Here is an 18,888-nt window from a genome sequence, read left to right as displayed (position 1 = left end):
TTTCTGGGCATTCTGAAAAAGTTATCTTATGAATTTCTCACATGTGCATGGAAATATCTCCGTTTTTACTTCAGAGAAGCTAAGTGACTTGAACCTGCCTCACTGGATGAGATTGGTCCAGCTCTACACGTTGCACTGCCTGTTGCATGCCAGAGAGACCACTAGCTGCTAGCTCTGTTTTATTTACTTGACAGCTTTTTATTGAGTGCCTTTCTCTGCTCTAAGCTCTGGGATGTGAGACCCAAAACCTGTCCTCAAAGATTTTCTTGTCCTAGAGGAAGAGAGTTTAGAAATAGGTGATTTAAATACAGTATATAGTAAGTGTAAAGAGTGTTGTATGGAGCTGATAGGGCTGTCTGAACCAAGGAGCAGGTGGCTTTGGGCAGGTACCTTCCATAGGATGTGGGGCCTAAGAAAGACGCCCCCTGGATAAAAGGGAGGGGGCTTGAGTGGTGAAACACTGGAGGCAGAGAGAAAGGAAGGCATTCCAGACAGAGGAAGGGACCCAGATGAGAAAGTTAATGGGCCAGTAGTTCTGAATATCTAGAGTATCTCGAAGAGAAATGGCAGTGAGTTAAGCAAGAGAATTAAAGTATTTTTTACAAGCTCCAGACTTTAAACTGAAAGTCAAATCTATCCTGGAAAGGGGTTTTGTGTAGTCTGAATTGTGTGTGTATGCATGTGTGTGTGTGTGTAATTTAAATGGCTTTTAGGGAAGGGAGGCAAGACCCTTCATCCAGTTGATGTCAGTCCCAGCTGGTGTCTCCTTCATAATTTTGCATGGAAACATCTTTACTGGAAGTTGATTGTATCACAGATAGGTCATGAGGTAGAATAAGGTTACTGATTATGCTTTGTGGAGTTACTTTTAGGTCAGTGGAAGGAATTATTAAAAATGATTATCTTTGGGAACTTGCCTGGGGATCTAGTGGTTAAAACTCTGAATTTCAAATGCCGGGATCACAGTGGGTTCAATCCCTGGTCGAAGAATTAATATTCCCACATGCCAACAATAAAACACAAAATGACCTTTGTATCATTAAGTGATAGAATATAATGAGCACATTTTAATCAGTTCATATTGATATGTATTCTGCATTTAAGTATAAAGTTAGTATTCAGAAATTGAATTTATCATTTCTTGGGCCTTGCTTACATTGTGCAGGCCCCCACAGTGCCATCTTGCTGCAAATCTGACAGTATTGGTAAAAACAGCAAATGTAGAAAGATAGGAACAGCACCTCCTTTAAACAATTATTTATGGCAGTAAGAGCAGAACCAGGAGAAACATCTCTAGTTAAACAACAACAAATAATGTGTATGTATATGTATGAATATATTTGTGTGAGTGTTGTGCTGTGTTCGTAAACTGTTTGATATGTCTTAGAAATGGACCTAAGTCCATGCTTATCCTTTCCCTGTGAGAAATTTTAGTGATGTCCACTGACAAGGAAGAAAAGTGAAGTCGCTAAGTTGTGTCTGACTCTTTGCAACCCCATGGACTGTAGCCTACCAAGCTCCTCCGTCCATGGGATTTTCTAGGCAAGAGTTCTGGAGTGGATTGCCATTTCCTTCTCCAGGGGATCTTCCCAAACCAGGGATGGAACTCAGGTCTCCCACATGGCAAGCAGATGCTTTACTGTCTGAGCCGTCAGGGAAGCCTGTGCACTGAAACCTCTCCCTTTTTGTTGATGTCTAACAAAATTAACTCAGAATTCCAGGCTGTTTGTCACTGTTTTGGTCAGCATGTATTTTACACAGCCTTGCAGAGTTGTCCCCTGTTATCCTTCCTTGGCCTATACCATGTTCCCAACAATGCTCGCATGACTGAAAAAGAGAAGGTCATAGCATGAAATCTAATAGCACTGTAGAACATTTGATATTTTTTATTGCTTGTGTGTTTGAAATGGCAGCATTTATTATATCATTTCCTGCTGCATCATCAGTAGCAATACTATCTGGGTTTCATTGGTAGCAATACTATCTGGGTTAGTTTTTAGAAAATAACTTATTTTACCTAATTTTGAAAATAAGAGATACTAATTTATTAGAGTATTTCCTCCTCGTTTTTTTTCCCTTCTTTCATCTTATTAACTTGGTTACTTTAGTTAGTATCTTAATATGATAGTTATGATAGTACATACTGTTCTTTTGAACACCTCCTCCCCCCAGTAATTCTTAGTCATTCTGGTTGGTAAATATTGGTTCTTTCCAACTCACAAATGCCTCCTTGGAATCTGAATCTTCTCTAAGCTGTAGAATTTGGTAGTGTAGTTCCCCAGAGTCTCACTGTATCAGTTGCCTATATTTGGCTAGGTTGAGTCATGTCACCAAATATAGTCTATGCCTTCTGCATGATGTATGCCAGGCTTCTGGCTCCAAATGCCACAGCTGGCCTACAGGGACAACTACTTTTCCTGTCATAGCGTCCCTTAAGGTTAGGACTGCTGATCTGGCAGTATTTCTTTGTATTTATAACATAATCAGTAGTAAGACCCTCCAAAGACTGAATTTTATCCACAAAATAGATTCACTTGCCAGAAATCTTAATGCTTTCCTTCTCCCTTGAGGAATTCAATTCTAAATGTACCAAAGCCTGGGTTATGTTTATAGATAAATGAGTTATCAAAAAACCAAAAAACAAAACTCACACTGGGTTATATTCATGTTTAGATTTTTATTTTACTTCAGTGTATTCATTTGTGAAATGATGGTGTTTTAAGTTCAGTGGAATAAACTCATTGAATGCTTATTTGGTGCCCCAACAGGAAACTCAAGATACCTAGGTTTAATAACAGCATCAGCAACAACGAAGCTCTAGCGCTTAAAGAGAGGGGCTATTACTTAAAAGAGATAAGATAGTTAGTGAGTAGCTGAAATGATTACCTAAGATGGTTGCCTATTGCAATATAGATAGAAATAAAATTTGGTGAGTTAATCTGAAAAGGGGGGTTCTTGTTTGGGAAAGGTGCCCTAGGGAAAATAATTGAAAAAAACACAAGTAAACAAACAAAAAAGATTTGAAAATATTCTCCATTGGAAACAAAGAGGTCTTGGAGGGAGGGAGGGGGTTGTTAGTAATCTAGCCATGGAATAGAAAAATGCAAAAATGCTGGTGAAAATTGGCATCTGTAGAGCAGAAATGATGGAGAAGGCAATGGCACCCCACTCCAGTACTCTTGCCTGGAAAACCCCATGGACGGAGGAGCCTGGTAGGCTGCAGTCCATGGGGTCGTGAAGAGTCAGACAGGACTGAGCGACTTCACTTTCACTTTTCACTTTTATGCATTGGAGAAGGAAATGGCAACCCATTCCAGTGTTCTTGCCTGGAGAATCCCAGGGACGGGGTCGCACGGAGGCGGACACGACTGAAGTGACTTAGCAGCAGCAGCAGTAGAGCAGAAATGAAAGGGACACAGGAGAATGTGAAAGGCTTGTAGAAGACTTTAGAGTAACATGGAGCTTATAATGCGAGCTTCCAGAGGGCTTCCAGAAAGGGAGGGGGCTGCGCTCTTCATCATAGATGTCATGAATGGGTGATTCTAAATATTTTAATTATAGAAAGAATTTATGGGATAGGGTAGGTAGGGTAGGGAAGCATTATGAAAGTTTTTTTCCAAAAGTTTTCTCATGTCACAGCTAATATTTTAAAATTGAAATAGAAAGTATTGCTATTTGTTTACCAAAATATTTAACAGGTGTATTTTCTATACAGAGGGCATAACTGATTCCAGCCCAATAGGACTCATCATAAGAACAGGTCAAAAAATAAAAACAAAACAAAACAAAAAAACAAGTATCACTTTCAGAGTTAAACTGTAAATTTTGCCAGTGATTCTTCAGTGCCCTATTGTCTTGGCTAAGGGATAGAATTACAGTATTTAGAAGTCTGAGGAGCAGAAAAAGTCTCAAAGGATACCTACTTAGTGAGTGCAGGGTGGCATCTCAGGAGGTGTGTGTTGAGGCAGACTGAGAGAACTGAGTGAGGGGGTATTTTGGTGCCTGTTTTGTTGAAATATTATCTCCTTCTCCTTAAAAGGTACCCCAAAGTGAGTTTCTGATAAGATGGAACTTGACTAGTTAAATTGGGCCAGCTAGTGTGGGAATTTATCTTTGGATTCTCATTGTTAATTATCCTTTTTTAGTATCAAATAAGAGGCATTATAGTTCATACAGAACAGCCTTGGTTTCATTAATGTTACCTTTTTAAAAAGTTAAGAGTATCTTTTTAGAAATAGCAGAAACTTAACTTCAGTTAATATCATTAAATATTTTTGTTTCTGTGTTGATTTATATCATCTGTTTAAAAAGTGTTTTATGATAAAAATGGTATGAGTGATAACTATTAGTTCATTGACTAAAGGGTTTTACAGCTACAAAAGTAATGCAGGTGTTTCATCACAGAAAATCAGCTGCTGCTCTGAGTTAAGTGATTCAGAAACACTACCCCTCCCTCCCTCGCGCCCTCCCTCCCTCCCAAGTTTTTAACAGTTAAGGTCATGTTCTTGTTCCAGCATCTCAAGTCTGTGCTTTTTTAAAGATATTCTTGTGACAGGTCATATGATCTGGGCTTTCAGTTAAAGCAGTTAAGCTGGAATTCACTGGATTTAGATACTTGGCTGTGTATATAAACATTAAATAACAAAGCCAATTTTTAGGAAGAAATTGAAATATCAAAGTTAATTTTCACCTCCTCCTTGCCTGTCTCCATCCCTCCCTTTCCTCCCTAAACAGGAACACACTGAAATTTTAAGTGAATCAATTTGCAATTTAAAAAATCCTTGTATTTGGTTTTAAATTGTAGAAAAACTTTCAGATTTTGTTTTATATTAGACTCCCAAGTTTCACATGTGGATTAATTAAAGCTATTAGCAACAGAGAACACTTTCCTCTTTTCTTAGCATGAGTTTATTTCTGTGGAGACTATTTGAAAGAGGATTTTGAGAGATTGGAGGATAGCTGTGGTCTAAAGTTCCTTTCTAAATACTTTTAAATGTGTGGCTGGTGGTGAATAGGACCGCGTACTGGCTCCCATAGTGCTCATTGCAACTAGGTGGGGTCTGGAGTCTGGAGTCTTCCCGGCATCCTGAAAGGCTTTCTCGTCATGGGAGAAGCTCTGCTTACCCACCATTTTTATTGTCTTGGAGAGTCTGTTATGGTTCTGTGGGGTCAGAGTTTAAACTGCTGTTTCCTAATTGGAATGTTTGTAATTCTGAGTCAATTTTATATTCTCACACTACTCCTGATGCGTAGAGTGCTGTACTCTGGTAGGTAATTAACCATCAAGTTCCCCTTTCCATTGCTTAGATGAGCAAGACTTGAGGGTTCCTTACCATTCGTATGAAGGGCATGTGGAATATGGAGACATAAAAATGTTGTAATAATGAGTTTTATAATTTATAGCATAGATCTAGGTTCATAGTATGTGCAGTCTGGATACTCAACTTACATGTAGAAACTCTTCCAGAGTGGAAATGCATTCCCCCCTTTATTTGTGGAAGATGGTGTATCCTCCAAAAATTTTAGACTTTCATAAGCCCTTTTCTCGTGGGTATCTTGCGTACCCATTTTAGGTTCAATATTCAGAGAAAATTAACCCAGCATTTATTGACTGCTCTTCTGCCTCTGTGCATTTTGCTGTGTGCTTTTCTATTTTCTTCATGTGTAAGTACAGTGAAATGTGTTCCTTTACTTTCTGTATTTATTCCCCTAGATGTGAATTTAAACCTACTGGCATGTCTATACATGTAGGCATAAAACTGGCACTTTTGTTATGATTCATATAAAAAATACTACTGCTAGCTACATACTTTTAAAAAGCAGTAAAGAACTGTACATGAAAGAAAACTTGCACATTTATGGGGGAAAAACATGAAGATTATTATTAGGAGTTGATATGAGAACATCATGGTGTTAGGATTGCTTTGGATGGGGATTTGGAAATCAGAATGACTGAATAGTGAAATATAAGGATGTTTTATTTTCCCACTTTCAGGCTTTCCCTTCTGAATGTTTGTGAACATGCTGTTTGGTATGTCCTCTGACTCTGTGTGTTTATTAGCACAGCTAAGTTTTATTCCCATAATATGGTTTTTAAAATGCCTATTAAGCAATTAATTCAGCTTTGCTGTTGAATACATTTAAACCATCTATGAAAAAAATACAGTAATGGCCTTCTTCTACCCTTAGGTCGTCTAAACTATTCATATCCAGGATCCGATAGCTCTCTGCTTATTAATGGTAAGTGATAATAATTGATTCACCCTAGTGAAATTCACAGAACTGAAACAAGTTAGTACTGTTATAAAATGCAGTAGTTGTGCTTCAGCAGGTGGAGAAATGACATTAGTTTGCCCTGCAGTGATAACTGCAAGTTGCTATTAATCTGTCAGATACTTTATGAATAATTACTAGTCCTTCAAATTAGAGCAGAAACTTTTTTTAAACTATGAGAGCCAACTAATTTGCTGTCTTAAAACTGGTGACAATGGAAATAAATGAGGATCCCATAATGACACATAAAGAATGGCTTAATTCAATGTTTGCTTCTGTAGAGTGACCTTTGAAATGTCAACACGAAAACCATTTCTGTGTAGTTGGAAAAGGAAAGGGAAGGTAATCAGAGATCTAAAATCAGGAAAAACAGCCTAAGACCACAGAGCTTGACCTTGCAAAGGACACGGTCATTCACTGTTAACTGATGACAACGAGAAAAATGAAGTTTTATCAGCCTTCACAGTGCCTTTAGTAAATTCTCTTTGCCTATTCTAAATATTACCACTGAGCCGTTCTCTTTTTATATGTGTGTTCTGAAGCAAACTATATTTATTAAGGAAGGAGGGGCCATCTACTCACAGAAGGAATTAAAGAATTTTTAAAAAGTTTTTTATAAGACTATAGTTTAAAATAATTGGGTGGAATACAGAAGTCTTGTTTACTTCTTTTTCACTCTTTTACTATTGGTATATGGATTTCAAATTTGTGTATTCATAGTGCCATCTACTATGAATGAGTTGCTAAATGAGTTGCTAAAACTCATTTTAAGTCCCACCACTTCTGTGAAATATTCTTGACCAAATAACCATATTCTCCACATTCCCCAAACAAAGCAAAACCAAAAAAAAATCCTCCTTGTCCATGGTCTAGTATGAATTAGGAGTTGAAACTTACTTTTTAAACTGGATTTCTTTTTCTGTAGTGTTTAAAAATCAGTGTTCTGTAGAATATAGAATTATTGAGCCAAGAAAAGTTAGAAGGAGATTTGATTTATGAGAGTTGCTGCATGTATTAGATCCTCTGGAGACCATGTGGCTTGTAAAAACCTCCCTTGTCCATCAGTCTTTGGTCTTTACATGCTACAGTGCCAGAAATAATGCCAAAATACAGTATTTCAGCATAAGTGTGTATAGACTGAAACCCCAAACTGGTGACAGTGGCATCAGGGTAAGGAGGAGGAGTATAAGGGTTGCCACTGTAGTGTGGTTCATCTTTTCCTGTGGAATGAGTTCCAGAGTCAGGTGCTGGAAATTGCAAGCAACCAAGATCTGAGATAGTGTTGTTCTGTCTTAGGCAAAGGGATCAACTCTTCATTCTCTCAATTGTTTCATTACTGCTAAATTATTAATTAGGTCAGTTGTCCCTGGAGTATCTCTGTTGAGTTGAGAGAAAAACATTCTCTGCTGGGTTTTCCTTAAAGCCAAATTCACTTAGTTTTTTAACGTCTACTATAAGATTTTTTTCCTCTTATACCTCCCCACCCCCCTTAATATCCTTTCTTTTAAGATTAGGTAATTTTTTAATGACCCTCACTTGGCAAAGGAAAAATAAAGGTAACTCCCCCCCCCAAAAAAAAAAATTTGTGTTTTAAAATTTTACTGCCCACACCCTCTAGAAGTAGACTAGATGGTTTTTTACTGTTGTATACATGGAAATTTTATTCTAGAAGTAAACTGATTGAGGTTAACACTATCTCAAACTGAAAGATAGGAAGATAAAGAACAAAGAGATGTCAAAGAGGGGAAACTTGCTACCTCCTCAGGCAAGACCCAGAGTATGGGGTTATGGCTGCCATGGTCTCAGATCCAGTATTCAGCTTTGTAGGGTCCCAGAACTTGATTTTGTCAGTATGATCAAGTGTTAGTTCTTAATAACAAGCTGACTTATACTGGATGCCAGTTTATACATTCATAATGGGGAAATACTTCCAGTATCTCTAGATACTGGAGTCTACTGATAGACCCATTCCCTCTCTGACAGCAGAGTCCAGAGTATAGAAGGTTGCTTAAAAATCTTGAAATTAACGCAAGGTGGAGGTGGAGGGATGTTAAGACAGTTCTTTAGTCACCTTGATTTGGGCATGCAGGAGACTCCAGTTTGATGCCTGGATCGGGAAGATCCCCTGGAGAAGGAAGTGGCAACCCACTCTAGTACTCTTGCCTGGGAAGTCCCATGGTCAGGGCAACCTGGCAGGGTCGCAGAAGAGTTGGACATGACTGGGCAACTAAGCAGCAATAACAAATTGCCCATTCTCTTCAGTCAAATTTTTGAAACATCTTCCATGGTGGATTGCTTATATAGATAAATTGGTCTCATTCATATGATAATTCTTAGTAGCACTTTGTTCTCACTATAGCTCAAGTTTTGGGGGCTCCTGTATTGCAGAGCTAGTTTAGTGTATTACTTGTGTTTAATGAAGATAAACTCAAAAATCACAAATGATACCCATCTTGTAGGATTGTGGGGGAGATTAAGTACATGTAAAATCATTTAGCATAGCACCTGGTATGTAGTCAAACTAAATTAATTAGAATGTCATTTTGGGAATATTAGTGCTAATGATTTGCAAGGGGACAAAAAAACACAAACCAGGAGATTATGATGAGTTGAAAAAATTATCTAATATTGAACATGCTTTCTTTGTCTCTTATTAAGATAGATAACCTGAAATTTAATTTATTTACTTTTAAATGCAGTCTCTTTACATCTTACATCCATTCAGCCTTTTCTGAAAGCTGAAAATAAGCCTAATATGTTGTGTTGCTTTGTATTCATTATTCAACTTTGAGACTTAAAGAAACCAGCAGGAGCTGTTCTTTTCTGTCCATCACAAGTAGTCTGTTCAGGCTTTTAAAAACCTTTAGAAAGGTGATTATATAGCTACTTTACTTTGCTTCAGTTAATAACTTTCAGCTTTTTCTTCCAAACCTCTGTTAAATTGAGAACCATTTCTTGTTTTATTTGAATAAACATATGAAAGAACTGTTTCCTAACTTATATGTACTTTTGAATTTCAACGTGACTTTTATTGTATAACTTGTCTTGAAATTTTCAAGCAATCAAAGGTTTGGGGGAAGAAGTGGGGTTTAAATTCTAAATAAATAAAAAGATTCAGAATACTTAGTCTACTAGCTTCAGCAGTTATATTGAAATAATATCAGTATTTACATGTACAAAGATAAAAAAGGGCTTGCTTACCCAGCAGATCAGATTACTTTCTTTTTTCCCCATGGCTGTACTCAATCATCAGTTTTCAGACTATGCAATTACCTTCATATTACCACTCATGACTTTTAAGAGACATTGCCAGTATAATTCAACAAATATTAATTGTGTATCCTAGGGAATTATTGTTGTGTTACTAGTTGTAGAGATTTTTTTTGAGGGGCATCCTTAGGGGGAGATTCTTGGATTTTAAATGTACTAAAAAAACAAAACAACTTTCTGGCTACATTTTGGATACTGTAATTAGTTCTCTAGGACTGCCATAACAGGTACCACTGACTGGATGGCTTGAACTGAAATTTATTTCTAATCTTGGAAGCTCGAAGCCTGACATCAAAGTGTCAGCAAGGTTGATTTCTTCTGAGGCTTCCCTCCTTGACTTGTAGATAGCTGTCTTTTCCCTGGCTTTACACGGTTTTCCCCTCTGTGAAAGTCTACGTCCTAATCTCTTATAAGGACACCAGTCATATTGGATCAGGGCCAGCCTGGTGACCTCTTTTATTTTAACCACCTCTTTAAAGCCCCTGTTTCAAATAGTCACATTCTGAGGTTCTGAGGGTCAGGACTTTAGCATATGGATTTTGAGGAGGGACCACTATTCATCCCTTAACGGATAACATTTCCTAGTTTATCTTACATAGTAGGAATATAGTTAAGAGTATTCATTTTATAGTTATGAAAAGCAACCCTGAAACAGTTTCTCAGCTAAGTCAGAAAGCAGTGCTAAGCATAGGTCAGATTCATCTCATATGTCTCTGGTGTGTCTTGGTTTAGCTCCAAGCTAGATATCAGATTGAATGATTGATTTTCCTTTTATCCAACTTGAAACTTTATTTTATGCAAGAAAGCCAACACCTAACCACTACCACCACCTCTGTGTGAAAGTACCTGTGTGTGGCGCTTCTTTCTGCAGCCTCCCGCTGTACAGCTTTAGTAGTTCAGGGTTAGCTGCCTCAAAAACGAAGCTTCTGGCAGGGAAAGTTAGAGAGCAGCAACAAATACTAGTTTTGAACAGATGTGTGTATGTATTTCTTTTCCTCTGTGAATGTCTCTCACTTAGAAGCATCAGCTAAAGTACTTGCTTGTCCCAGAAGAGATTAGTAAGAAATCTTTTAAAAGTTAGCATAGAAAAATATCTCTTAATTATAGTTCTTTTAAAGGGAGAAGATTGTTTGCTTAGGGAGGGTAGGGGACAGATATCTGTGGAAAGGGAGGGCATAATTTGCCCAGGAGAAGTGTAGATTGTAGTCACTTGCTGAAAATGTGTGTAATATGGTTCACAGCTGCTCCAGGAAGGAGCGTGTTGAAAGATCCTTTCATGAAAAAGACAACACGAAAACCTATTGTAAACTCTAAAGTGCTCTACAGTTGTTAGCCTTGGAATAGTCATGAAGAGCTGAAAGTAACTGTTGAAGATCAACCTAAGAATATGTACATATGAGTTTACTTTTGAGGAAGGAAGAAAATTATTATTTACTGAGTGTCTGTCAGACCATCATATATATATGTGATATCTTTTGTTATTCATTTTTCCATTTTTATGAATAATAAACTGAGGGTTTGGGAAATACAGAAACTGAATTACATTCAGTCTCTGCTCTTCTGTAAGCAATTTAAATAATCCTCTCATATATTTTTTATATCTTGTCAGCATTCTTTGAATTAGTATAGCAAGCTAGTATAAACACAAGCCAATGTGACATAGGAAATTCTATAAATCATATGAAAGTGAAAGTTGCTCAGTCGTGTCTGATTCTTTGCGACCCCATGGACTGTACAGTCCATGGAATTCTCCAGGCCAGAATACTGGAGTAGGTAGCTGTTCCCTTCTCCAGGGGATCTTTCCAACCCAGGGATCGAACACTGGTCTCCTGCATTGCAGGTGGATTCTTTACCAGCTGAGCCACTAGTGAAGCCCAAGAATACTGGAGTGGGTAGCCTATCCCTTCTCCAGGGCATCTTCCTGACCCAGGAATCGAACTGGGGTCTCTTGCATTGCAGGCGGGTTCTTTACCAGCTGAGCTACCAGGGAAACCCATAAAGCATATATCTAAAATAATTTTGTGACAGTGAACCCATTAAGAAATTAGGGGATGATTTATAAAATCATTTAAAATGATTCTTTGCATCTTGGTTGAATTATATACTTTGGCCTTTGTGATGATTGTCTGCTTTTGGTTTTGCCACCTTTATTCTTTTGTTTACAAATTAACTCCTTTCAGCGTCCAGTCTTTGATTTATATCTTTTTAACTGGTTTACTAATTTGACTGATTTTCCCACATACTTTTTTTTTTGGTCCTACTGGAAAAACAAGTTATTTGATAACATCTTCTACTCTGACCCATCTCCCCTTGTTTTTCCAAGTAGCATTGCTATCTACCTTCTCAACAGGGAGCCTAAATGAAGGTAGACCAGCCTGAGGTAGCATAAGTAGTATAGGTCTTTCATTGCCCACTAAAAGCTAGCCATATTTTATCCTTTATAGCCTAAAGTCCTGTTCTTTTTTTAAAATTTATTGTTAATTGGAGGAAAATTGCTTTACAATGTTGTGTTGGTTTCTGCCGTGCAACAACGTCAGTCATCGTAAGTATACACATGTCCCCTCCGTCTTGAGCCTCCCCCCCCCCCCCCACCCCGCCATTCCGTCGCGCCCCTCTGGGTCGTCAGCGCGCTGAGCTGAGCCCCCGGGCTGTGCGGTAACCTCCAACCAGCTCTCCGTGTCACACATGCTGATGTGTGCGTGTTCAGGGCTGCTCTCTCAATTCGTCCTGCCCTCTCCTGCCCCTGCTGTGTCTGCGAGTCTGTTCTCTCCATCTGCGTCTCTATCCTGCCCTGCACATAGATTCATCAGTGACATATTTGTAGATTCCATAAATGTGCATTAATATACGGTATTTGTTTTTCTCTTTCTGACTGACTTCGCTCTGTGTAACAGGCTCTAGGTTCATTCACCTCAGTTCAACTGGCTCAAATTCTTTCCTTTTCATTAAAGTCCTATTTACAGAATCAGATGCCCTCATGTAGGAAAGGATGCTTTTCATATATCATTTGTTTTTTAAAATTATTTATTTTTACTTGATTGATGATTGGTTTACAATATTGGTTGTAATGTATCAACATGAATTAACCATAGATGTACATATGTGCCCTCCCTCTTGAATCTCCCTCCCAGCTTCCACCCATTCCCATCCCTCTAGGTAATTACAGAGCTCCCGTTTGAGTCCCTGAGTCATGCAGCAGATTCTCATTGGCTGTATGTTTACATATGTTAGTGTATATGCATCCATGCTACTCTGTTTATTTCACCCTCTCCCTCTTCTCCCCCACCCTTGTCCATCAGTCTGTTCACTGTGTCTGTGTGTCCATTGCTGCTCTGCGAACAGACTTGTTAGTACCATCCTTCTAGATTCCATGTATGTGTGTTAACATACAATATTTGTTTTTCTCTTTCTGACTACTTCACTCTGTATGATAGACTCTAGGTTCATCCACTTCATTAGAACTGATTCAAATGTATTCGTTTTTATGACTGAGCAGTATTATATTGTATATATGTACCACAATTTCTTTATCCATTCATCTGTTGATGGACATCTAGGTTGCTTCTATGTCTTGGCTATTGTAAATAGTGCTGCAGTGAACATTGGGGTACATGTGTCTTTTTCAGTTTTGGTTTCTTCAGGGCATATACCTAGAAGTGGTATTGCTGGGTCATATGGTGGTTTTATTCCTAGTTTTTTAAGGAATTTCCATACTGTTTTCCATAGTGTCTGTATCAATTTACATTTCCACCAGCAGTGTAGGAGGATTCCGTTTTCTTCACACCCTCTCCAGCACTTGTTTGTAGATTTTTTTATTATGGCCATCCTGTCTGGGGTGAAGGAGATACCTGATTATAGTTTTGATTTGCATTGAAGTAGTGATGTTGACCATCTCTTCATATGTTTGTTAGCCATCTTCATATGTTTGTTATTTGGAGAAATGTCTGTTTAAGTCTTGTTTTTAATATAAGTACCAAGAAGAAAACTCAAAAGGATCCATTAACAAATATGGTAATATAGTGCACATAAAAGTGTAAATTTGAATACAACAGAAAAGGATAAAACAAGAAGCGGAATCAGTCTTTCTTTCATCATTCCAGTTCCTGTCCTCAAAGGTTCTTGTGGTTGTTTCTAGAAAAAATATTTATTCCCATGTATCTATTTATATTTCCTTTATTGTTAAGTTCATACAATAAGAATCATACAATATACACTTAGGTACCTCATGCAAGCTACATTTTAGAGATGTTTAATATCAGCACATGAATATGTACCATATTTTTTAAATGACTGTATTTTTTGTGATATATTTTGTGAGTATACCACTATTATGTTTAATTTGGTCCTTTCCTAACACGTTACAACCAAATAAGAAAAAGATATTTTTTAAGAGAGAAATATTTTCATTTTTTATATATATATATATATATATATATAAATAAAATATGTGTTGAAAAAGACTTGGTAAGAGTCTTTCTGTACATTTTTGCAAGTCTAGAATGCCAGACTACTGAAATATTTTACTAGAGGAAATTTACTGATGAATATAGGGCATTTGTAAGCAATCTTGTAAAGATATTTTGGAAATAATGTATTTATCAATACATCTAATAGCAACATTCACCCAAAAGTTATAAAAATTTATAGCCATTATGTTTCCAGCCCATTTAGAACATTCTTGAATCATTTTAGTACTGAACACCAAATTATATAGATCAAAACCAAGTAATATAAGTGATAAGCTTATAAATAGTCTTCATGTTAGCTCTGATGGGAGCCAGAGGATTTGTGTTCAATACTAACATACATCCTTTAAAAACTAACAGTGTACATGCTGTGGTGTGCCTAGTCACTCAGCCGTGTGCGGCTCTTTGGGACCCCGCGGACTGTAGCCCGCCAGGCTCCTCTGTCCATGGGATTCTCCAGACCAGAATACTGGAGTGGGTAGCCTTTCCCTTCTCCAGGGGATCTTCTGAACGCAGGAATCAAACCAGGGTCTCCTGCATTGCTGGTGAATTTTTTACTAGCTCAGCTACCGGGGAAGTCTTAACAGTGTATATTCTATCGTAATTATAGGAAAATTCTAAGCAGAGTTTATTTCTGCTGACTTAGCTAGAAGTTTTCCAAAGTACATATTTCTTTAAACATTATTTAAGTGATTTTTTAAACTGCCACTACCTCTGGTGTTTGTAAAATATGAAATAACGTGCAACGCTTGATAATCTTGAGATTGGAAATCTGTCTGACATTTTCCTCAGGAAACTGATGAAGATCTGTGTTATAAGCATTTCATCATAATACAGTTTGCACCAAGTGTAATTTGAAACTAGTGAGAGAACAATGCTTTAGTATCTCTTTCATACATAGATGAAGTGACATCACTTACTGTTCATTTCATACCTGAGTTCTGGTTACATAGATGTGTTCGTGTTATGGAAAGTTCATTGAAGTGTATGCTTATGATATCCTATACATACATACATATATATATACACACACACACACACACACACACATATATATATACATATATATATATATGAAAGTACACACATATATATCATACATCCAAATCTACATTAAAATAATGTATATCATTATAATAAGTGGAAAAAAAATTTAAGCATTCTTATTTTCTGTGCTCCAGAATGTCATTGTTTTTATTTTTTGGTATTAGTTTATATTGATTTGCCTATTGGGCAGTTTTTGTTGCTTTAAGCATTATACGCCTATAACCTAAATGTGGGAAAATGTTGTTTTTGGCATTTAATCTCTGAATTTAAGTGAATTCTTTTGTATTAACCAGCTTAATTTTGTGGTTTAGAGTGAAAGTTTGAAAGTACACATTTGAAGACTTTGAGTGTCTTCAGTTTTTGCTTTTGATGCATAGGCTTTACTGTTCTTGAATCTTACTTTTGAAATAGTGAAACTTAGTTTTAAAATAGTGAAAACTATTTGGATTTCCCAGGTGGGGCTAGTGGTAAGGGACCCACCTGTCAATGCAGGAGACATAAGAGACGTGGGATTGATCCCTGGGTCGGGAAGATCCCCTGGAGAAGGAAATGGCAACCCACTCTAGTATTCCTGCCTGGAAAATCCCATGGACAGAGGAGTCTGGCGGGCTACAGTCCATGGGATGGCAAAATGTTGGATTCAACTGAAGCAACTTAGCAAGCATCATGCACATGAGAGTTTTTAATGTTACTTTTGTAGCTTCTAAATGCCTACTCTTTTTCAAATAACTGTTTTCTTGGAAATCCAAGCAGCATCAATCAACTTTTTAAGATTAACAGAACCAAGATTTTCAAATCATTTGTTTCCCCAAACTCCATTGTCTTTGAAGCAGTCTTAAGAATAGAATATTCTTAAACAAATATCTACTTCTGTGATATCTTTCTCTTCCTAACCTGTGTCAGGTTCACTAAGGAAGAAAATACCTCCACCCTCACCCCAATTTTAAGAATTACTAAAGTGAAAAACCTAACTGCAGAGGGAGGTTTTATTGGTTTTAATCCATTTGCCCAAGTACTTTGGTGAAATTCAATATTGTCTAATAATGTTAGAAATTACTTTGGTATGAGACACGATTTCATTTTGGAAAATAGGCACATGGCACTTCTAAGTTATAACTCAGTTATAACTGAGTTGTACTTAGCATTTATCTAGAGAGCTAAGAGTAAAAACCTTGACCAGTTTATATAGTGATCTCCTAAAAGGTTACAGTTTCTAACTGGAAAACCTATCCCGGCTTTCTGTTTAAATTTACTCTCTAGCCGAGACCTCACTTCTTCCATATTCTTCTGTTCTGGGCATCTTTCCCTGAGTATTATAGCACCCCTATTTGTGCCATTGCCAGGTCAGCAGTGCCCTTTCTCTATTTTACCTTTAAGATCTATCTCAGAGCCATACCCTCTCCTCTCTGACTGTTTAATCAAAATGAGTTTCTCCTCCTCCTCTTTTCCCATTGCACCTGACACTTAACAGGCTTATTGCTGTAATAGTCACATTATCATTATTTGCTTATGTGGCTGAATAGCCTATAAGTTCCCTGCAGTCACAGCAGTGTGTTATAGTGATTAGCAAGGTCAGGCATTCAGGAAGTGTATGTTGAATAGAATTAGAGTAACTACACAACCAAGTTCCAGTTCATTTGAGGAAAACATTTTATCAAAAGTTTCCTGATTTGAAATTTATCCTGCAATTTCCCAAGTATTCAGATATATACTTATAATTATATGTCTGTATTATCTTGTATTCTTTTTCTTCTCTTGTTAGTTGGACTCTACTTCATGATAAAATGCCAAACTTTTTAATACTTTTCAACTTCTGGGTCATGGTGGAAGATTTAGTTAGGGACAAGAAACTGGCTAAAAGAAAGTTTATAAATTGCCTAAAGATATCATTCGTTATGAGTTTCTTGATTAGGAAATAATTGAGAAATAGTACAGAATTGCTCTTTATCCTGTCATGGTAAAAAAAAGTCGTGAATTAAATGGCTAGTTAGCAGGGAATTCTGAGGGAAATTAAGATCAACTTGGTGGAATTTGATTTAGACCCTGTTACTCTCTTAGTTTCATACTAGTTTGGACCTCAGGTGACAGTTACAGCAGAAAGCTTCCCCTTAATACAAGTAAGACTTGATAGATTTTTACAGTGTCCTTGAAGAACTTAAAATTCATTGACCTCTCGGCATCAGAATTCAATATTTTTTTGAGCTATTTACCAGGAAACAAGGAATATAGCCAGTTTTTTGTTTTTTTGTTTTTTTTTTTTTTCAGTTTCTTAAGCTGATAGATGAAATCACAGTTGATTCTTTTGACAATGTTTGAAAGGTTTTTTTTTTTGTTTTTTTGTTTTCTCATTTGACATGCAGCAAGGACATATGGGCGAAGGAGAGGTAACATTATTATTTCTAACTTTTGAATGTATCAGTTGTATTTGGAGAGGACCCAAGTTTGCTCAATTTCTAACCCTTATTGGGAAGCGGGGAGGGGGAGTGAAATATAGCTGTGATCGATATATACTTTATGTGTTATAGTTAACATCACAGACATTCTAACTAAGGGAGTTGGAATGGTAGGATTTGGATTTGAATTGAAATAATTTCAAACTCATTTTATTTATATCTAAAGGTTTGTTTCTCTTTTTCCTTTCTGAAAGGAGTATCTTAGAATAAAATTAAGAATATTTAAAAAGGAAAATATGGTATGACTAGTCTCAAAATACCTGATTATATTGGAGGTATAAGTTATGCTTGAATACCTTATATCTACTTTCAAAATTATTTATTTATTTATCTATTTATTACTAAGCATAGTTCTGCATTTTGTTTAAAATTAGATTAAGTAGACACCTAATGCTATAGATTTCAGACATTGGGGGAAAAAGCTCTAGACATTTTGAATAATTTTTTGAAGAATCATTTCCTAGAGGTATGTGAATAAACTTTACTTTTCCCTCCTGTATTAGTTTTGCCTTTTTATAAGAAAGTCAGTTAAATAAGGTAGCTTTAAAATAAAAGTGACTTTTGAAAATTCAGAAATAACCTCCAATTTTAGAGTCATTTTTTATCTTTATTATGTAACTTTTGAACTGTTGATTTTATAGGGTAAATTCGTACTAAATATACTGTTAAGGAAGGCAAGTGTGACAGAAAGACATTGGAATGTTTCAGTGAAGGAAGAGCACTTAAGATATATTTCTGCAGGATCCATTAACAAATTCCTTATGCAGAACCTAAAAGTAAATTGGCAGCCTGAAAAGTGACAAAACAGTTTTTGAGAGATTCTGCAGTTCTTTGTAGCTCTTTATTTTGCTTATGATTTATAAGTTTGTATTTTGCTGGCAGGTAAGTATGGCAAGAATATTAACTACAACTGGCATCTCTGATCTTTTCTGCTTTTATATTCTATATGATAGGATTTTCTAACAGCAAATTTAATGACTAGTTTTTAGAATTAGATACCACCTGTACCAGCTGATGATTACTCAACTAAAAGAAAATTTATCTTCAGCATACCTAAAAATCTTAAATTCTGTCAGAGTAGCTAATGAAGTTAGGAAACAGCATAAATGGGTTTTCATGACCTTCCATTAGTTAAGGTAAACCAAGATGAGTGCTTACTTTAAAAATCAACTTCTTCATTTTAGGGGCGGTCTTAAAGGAAATTGGGCAGGCTATATTGTATGATGTTTTAAAGAAATTTAAGTGATCTAGCGTCGGATGGTCAAATTTAATACTTAGTATATATATCTAGATTGCCAGTGGCCATGGGGCCCTGCCAAGGCAGTGCAGTCTCTGCCAACTACTTTCAAAAGACTGCTCTCTCCTACTATATTTCCAGT

General features: G+C 36.7%; 1 protein-coding gene across 3 annotated transcripts in view; it reads left to right on the top strand.

The window, feature by feature from the left end:
• The window catches only part of CPEB4 (cytoplasmic polyadenylation element binding protein 4), a 68,568-nt gene that overhangs the window by 33,754 nt on the left and 15,926 nt on the right, over positions 1 to 18,888 (top strand). Inside the window, exons 3-4 of one of the 3 annotated variants that reach the window (XM_020897895.2) lie at positions 6,190 to 6,240; positions 17,417 to 17,440. The exons of 1 other annotated variant lie outside the window; for it this stretch is intronic. In XM_020897895.2, the coding sequence (XP_020753554.2) occupies positions 6,190 to 6,240; positions 17,417 to 17,440 (75 nt within the window). The remainder of the gene's footprint in view (positions 1 to 6,189; positions 6,241 to 17,416; positions 17,441 to 18,888) is intronic. One more of the 3 variants, XM_020897903.2, reaches the window with a different exon arrangement.

This window comes from Odocoileus virginianus, chromosome 14 (assembly GCF_023699985.2).
Source record: "Odocoileus virginianus isolate 20LAN1187 ecotype Illinois chromosome 14, Ovbor_1.2, whole genome shotgun sequence".
Lineage (NCBI taxonomy): Eukaryota > Metazoa > Chordata > Mammalia > Artiodactyla > Cervidae > Odocoileus > Odocoileus virginianus.
This window is presented reverse-complemented; position numbering and strand designations above follow the sequence as displayed.